The sequence below is a fragment of the Beta vulgaris genome, chromosome 2 (genome assembly GCF_026745355.1).
Source record: "Beta vulgaris subsp. vulgaris cultivar EL10 chromosome 2, EL10.2, whole genome shotgun sequence".
Lineage (NCBI taxonomy): Eukaryota > Viridiplantae > Streptophyta > Magnoliopsida > Caryophyllales > Amaranthaceae > Beta > Beta vulgaris.
Genome location: NC_079203.1, coordinates 24,790,993 through 24,796,602, shown reverse-complemented (window position 1 = coordinate 24,796,602; position 5,610 = coordinate 24,790,993). Strand labels below are relative to the sequence as shown.

General features: G+C 43.1%; 1 protein-coding gene across 1 annotated transcript; it reads right to left on the bottom strand.

Moving 5' to 3' along the window:
- Nucleotides 1–2,844: 2,844 nt before the first annotated feature.
- LOC104906374 (uncharacterized) lies at nucleotides 2,845–4,296 on the bottom strand. Its single transcript, XM_010695115.1, has 3 exons — nucleotides 4,231–4,296; nucleotides 3,562–4,131; nucleotides 2,845–3,387 (listed from the first exon to the last, which is right to left on the bottom strand). The coding sequence occupies exons 1-3, from the start codon at nucleotides 4,294–4,296 to the stop codon at nucleotides 2,845–2,847; spliced, it is 1,179 nt and encodes a 392-aa protein (XP_010693417.1).
- Nucleotides 4,297–5,610: the final 1,314 nt, after the last annotated feature.

Sequence of the window (5,610 nt, the reverse complement as noted above, 5' to 3'; positions counted from 1 at the left end):
TGAGTTTTTCGCTCATTTTAGTTTTTGTTTTTGTCTTGCATTTTCTTCTGTAATTTGCAGGTGTATGTTCGGGTTTCATAATGAATCAAGAGAAAGAGGTTTCAGTTAAGAGATGGAAATTAAATTAGTGATTCCAAGTTATATTTAGAATATATGATTGTTGAATATTAAGTTCTCATTTGATGTTTAAGTATTATATTGTTTTGGGAATCGAGTAAGGTATTATGTAATCTGTTATTGGTTTTGAAGATGATTTGTTGTGGGCCCTGACCCACAGGTCTAGGATCGTGTAAAGAACTTTTGTTCCGCTGTAAGTGAATATAATTCGAGGTTATTAAGTGTTAATTGAGATTCATGAATGTTAATTGTGATTAGCTAGCAGCTCGGAAGTGCGGGCTGTTACATTCATGACCAAGAAGAAGAAATCTGACCGGCCTTCTCTGCCGAAGGTCGAAATTCTCCCTTCAATAGAGGAAGTTCCTCCATCAATCGAGGAAAAGGCCACGGTTCCCTATACAGGCACAGTGGGTTTGGCAACCCCTATTACTACTGAGCAATCGGACGCAGTTGTGCTTCTGGACGAGGCCGAAGAGGCCGAAAAGCAAACTTCTCAGCCGGACGCAGCTATGGACGGCTCGGCTTTCTCTGGGCCGGTAGTGGGGTTGGTATCACAGATGCCCTAGGCTTATGATCGGCCTCTCGATCTTCTAGTGAGTCTTATTATTCTAACATAGTTAGAACTCTGCGCATGGCCGGACGTCCAATGAGTCCGTCCAACAAATTGGTCGTGGTTATACCCATCTGCAATACTGACAAGTCTCCTATTACAGATAAAGGCAAAGAGGCAGCTGAAGTAGCTCCTGACAGTTCTCCCATCTTATCGGACGACGACTCCTCGTCGGCCTTTGCGAGGATGACTTCGGCCAATCGTGAGAAGCTCAAACAGGAGCTATTCAAATGCTTCCTTGAGCCTTACATCAAATGCTTAAGAGGGGCTTCATCTGGGCATGTAGGCTACATGTCTCAACTAGCTGCTAAGGTATAGTTTCATTTCTTTTCCGTCTTACTTTTATACTTAGCAAATTTTCTTACTTTTGAGATCGTCCTGACATGCTTTGACCTTCCCTTTTTCAGCTATTTGCTCGCAGCATAATAACTGAGGACTGGGCAAGATTGCTTAGAAAAGAAAACAAGCAACTCGTCAAGGATGCTACCACTGCTGGGGACAAAGCTAAGTTTGCCATAGCTAAGCAGGAGGTACTGCATCGCCAGTCAAGAGAGGTCTGGGAGAAGCGTTCAGTCGAGATGGAATCGGCTAAGAAAAGATACCTCGTTCGTCTGATGGAGCTTCTAGACAAGAAGGCTGCCCTTGAGCTGACTCTCACGGACGAAAGAAACATGGCCCTTTTGACGGTTGTTGAGCTTCGGAGAGAGAATTGCTTTCTCCGAGCAAAAAATCACGACCTGAATAAGGAGGTCGTTGATGCTTATGAGTCGGCCAACGAGGCTCTTAATGAGGTGATAGATACCTCCAAGACTTCGGCTGTGAGGGCATTTGAAATGCTGGCCAAATCTGACGACGTTCACAGATATGAACGTCGTCTAGAGTTTCGGGAAAGCCTTCACAAAGCCACCATGGCCGGAAGTGAGCTCCCAGTCTTCCAAGAATCCTCAGACGACGAGGAAGAGGAGGATGAGGTCGATCCAGAGGCTCAAGCAGATGACACCAACAATCCCCCCGAGCCGGACGCTTAGTTTTTGTTTTCTTCTCACTTTTGGCCGCAAGCGTTTTGTACTTTAGTTTTTTTTTTTTTTTTTTTTTTGCCTAGTATTGTAATTTTCCTTAAATTTTTATAATAGAATCTCTTTTTTCACTTATTGTCTCTTGTTTTCATTTGCTCATGGTTTAATAATTCAACCCAAATAACTTTCCCAATTATAAGCAAATTGTTTTGGCCGAAGATGTTGACAATCCAATCATGGACGAACTAATCCAATCATGGACGAACTAATCCAATCATGAGAATAAAAACACCAAGTGCCAAACTTGTTCAACCTGAAATGCTAGAGTTGTTCGTCAGAACTTCACTCAAAGTTGCACAAAGGCTTGGTTTTCTGTTCAAGGAAGATTTGCTACTTGCATTAGTGTATTTACTATGTGTCCCCCCCCCCTTCTTAGACGAAGAAATTTTAGTATTTTTCTTTGTTCTAAGAAGGAGAGCGACCATGCTTGATGGTGATATACTATGCAAAGTAGAATAATCTAGGAGTTCGGTAATCCGTTCGTCCTTGTTAAAGTTTGCAGTAACTTATTCCTTTACTAAGGTGGTTATTACAGTGAGTGGCCTTTGGACGGAAAGTAGGACCCTTTTACTAAAGTTTCTTAATTCCAGGCATCTTCGTTTATGAGATTGATGTTAACTTTATAAGTTTATTATCAATTGGTGGCCTTCGTCATGTGTAAACCTTAATGGGTTTTAACATGTTGGTCGATCTCCTAATAGAGGGTGTTTGTGTTTTGCTATTCTTTTATGAATATTTGTTCTAGACCACCGGCTTGGCCAATGGTAGGGTGCCCTTAATCAAATAGCAAGGCATAACAAGTAAAGAGACAGTCATAGAATGAAAGTAGATTTGTATTATATGAATTTTGCTTGGCTTGGAGCCAAGATACATGTATACATTTCTACTTCTTCATTAATGTGCTATGGCACTTTGTTATCAGGAAACTACAACTTTCAAATTACATCAGATGTAGTATTTTTTCAAAGTGTCCGAGTTCCACGTCCAAGGAATAGGACGACCGTCCATTGCTTCCAGACGAAAGGTGCCATTCTGGACTTCCTAGACGATCTTGTAAGGCCCTTCCCAATTTTGCGTGAGCTTACCCATTTCTTTGGCGCAGCCGACTGCTTCCATTTTTCTTAAGACAAGATCCCCTACCTTCAATGGCCATCCGGTCACCCTCTTGTTGAACTCACGAGCCATTCGCAGTTTATACAGCTGCATTCTAAGTAGAGCATTGCCCCGGACTTCTAGAACTTGGTCCAAGGCCGTACGAAGGGCAGAGTTGGTTTCTTCTGAATGTAGCATAACTCGTAAGGTGGGTTCTTCTATTTCAATGGGAAGGACGGCTTCTGAGCCATAGTCAAGTATAAATGGAATTTCCCCAGCTGATTTCTTGGATGTGGTTCTAATTGACCAAAGAACTAATTGTAGCTCCTCTACCCATAGACCTCTCGCATTGTCCAGCTTTTTCTTTATGCAGTTTGATAGGATCTTGTTAAAGGTTTCTACTTGTCCATTTGCCTGAGGATGAGCAACAGCAGCAAAGTGAGCTTTAATGTTCTGATCGGCCAGACATTCCTTAAGCTTAGGCGTCTCAAACTGCAATCCATTGTCAAAGACAATAGACTAAGGCATACCAGATCTTGTAATGACGTTCTTCCAGATAAACCCTTTTACAGTATTAGTGGTGATCCCTCTCATAGCCTCAGCCTCGACCCATTTAATGAAGTAGTCTAATCATATTATCACAAATTTCTTGTGGCCGGCTGCTACAGGAAACGGCCCCAAGATATCTATTCCCCATTTGGCGAAAGGAAGGGGAAAAAGAATTCGAGTCATATAATTGGACGGCTTCTGATACATATTGCCATGCCTCTGACAGCTATCACACTTCTTTGCATAGACAAAGGCGTCTTCCTTGAAGGTGGGCCAATAATACCCTGTCCTTAAGGCCTTCTCCCCTAATGCTCTTCCCTCAATGTGAGAGGCACAAGCTCCTTCATGCAATTCTTTCAAGACATCCAACCCGTCTTCCCTAGTAATGCACTTCAAGAGTGGCCGGTTGAATGATTTTTTGTACAAGTTTTTGTCCCAAAGCTCGAACCACTTATCCCTTGCCTTCACATACTTGGCTTCCAAGGGATCTGTGGACAGGCGTCCAGTCTTCTTGAATTCAATGATGGGATCCATCCAAACATTTCCTCGACTGAGGAACATAACTTGCTCTTGATCAATACTCTTTGCCGGCTTTACTTCCCAAAACACAGTTCGCTGCACATCCCTTTCGACCGAACTGGCTAGTTTTGAGATATCATCGGCTTGATGATTCTCAGACCTTGGAATCTGGTCGAGCACAAATCACTTTAATGTTTTTATTTCTTCTTGAATCTGCTTCATGTATTTACTCATGGACGCCTCTTTACATTCGAAGTCGCCATTTACTTGACTAGCAACCAACAAGGAATCCGTCTTTGCCTCCATTTCCAAGGCTCCAGTCGCTTTGCACATTTTAATGCCTACTAGCAGCACATCGTACTCTACTTCGTTGTTTGATGCCTGGAACTGAAATCTGATTGCATACTCAAATTTGTCCCCCTCTGGTGATTGGAAGATTATACCAACCCTGCAACCATTGGCGGTGGACGATCCATGCATCCACCATAAGCATCCAATGTCGTCTTCCCTCTGTTGGATCTTCGACGGATTCCACCGTAGGCCGAGTAAGCTCCACGATGAAATCAGCTAAGGCTTGACCTTTGATTGCTTTTCTGGCCTCAAATGCTAGGTCGAACATGTTTAGCTCCACGGCCCATTTTAGCGTTCGTCCAGAAGCATCCATTTTGTGTAGAACTTGCTTTAGGGGCTGGTCAGTGTAGATGAGGATACTATGAGCCAGATAGTATGGTCTCAGTTTTCGGCTGGCCATGAGCAGTGCCAGGCCAAATTTCTCCACTAGTGAATATCTACATTCGGTATTTTTTAGCACATTACTTACAAAGTATACCGGAACTTGCACTAAATCTCTTCGGCCAGAAGGACAGCGCTCACTGCATGTGGCGAAACAGCTAAATATACAAACAGATTTTCCCCCTCGACCGGACTTATCAATCGAGGCAACTGTCGGAGATGCTCTTTTACCTGCTGGAGAGCGAGCCTGCTCTGCCTTTTCCGTCCACTCAAATCTTGCTTACTTTTTTATCGTTGCAAAGAAGTAATGACATTTATCTCCAGATTTAGAAAGAAAACGTCCTAGGGTTGCTAAGCACCCTGTCAGGCGTTGAACTTCCTTAACTTTGGACGGGGATGTCATGCTTAGAATCACCTGAATCTTATCAGGATTTCCTTCAATTCCTCTTTGGTCGACCAGGAATCCCAAAAATTTTCCGGCTACCACTCCAAACACGCATTTATGTGGATTCAACTTCAGCTCGAATTTTCTAAGCGTCCGGATTGTTTCTCGAAGATCCTCAATATGATCCACCTCCTTCTGGCTTTTGACGATCATATCATCAATATAAGCCTCCATGTTCCATCCCAGCTGTGGCTGGAAGACGATGTTTATTAGTCGTCGGAAAGTAGCTGGCGCATTTCAAAGGCCGAATGGCATCCTCAGCCAACCATAGATCCCTTTCTCAGTAATGAATGAAGTCTTGTCTTGATCTTCTGGCCACATTGGAATCTGATGAAACCCAGAATAAGCATTCATGAAGCTTAATAATGCATGCCCTGTCGTGGAATCGACTAACCGATCTATTTTTGGCAGAGGGAAGTTGTCCTTTGGACAAGCCTTATTTAGATTAGTGTAGTCCACACACATCCTCC

What these genes read in the sequence shown, in the direction of transcription:
- LOC104906374 (XM_010695115.1), bottom strand. Translation starts at nt 4,296, where the DNA reads ATGTGCAAAGCGACTGGAGCCTTGGAAATGGAGGCAAAGACGGATTCC. An exon ending in CCTTGTTGGTTGCTAGTCAA is followed by an intron (nt 4,132 to 4,230) that starts GTAAATGGCGAC and finishes GTGCTCGACCAG; the next exon opens with ATTCCAAGGTCTGAGAATCA. An exon ending in ATATCTTGGGGCCGTTTCCT is followed by an intron (nt 3,388 to 3,561) that starts GTAGCAGCCGGC and finishes AATGGATTGCAG; the next exon opens with TTTGAGACGCCTAAGCTTAA.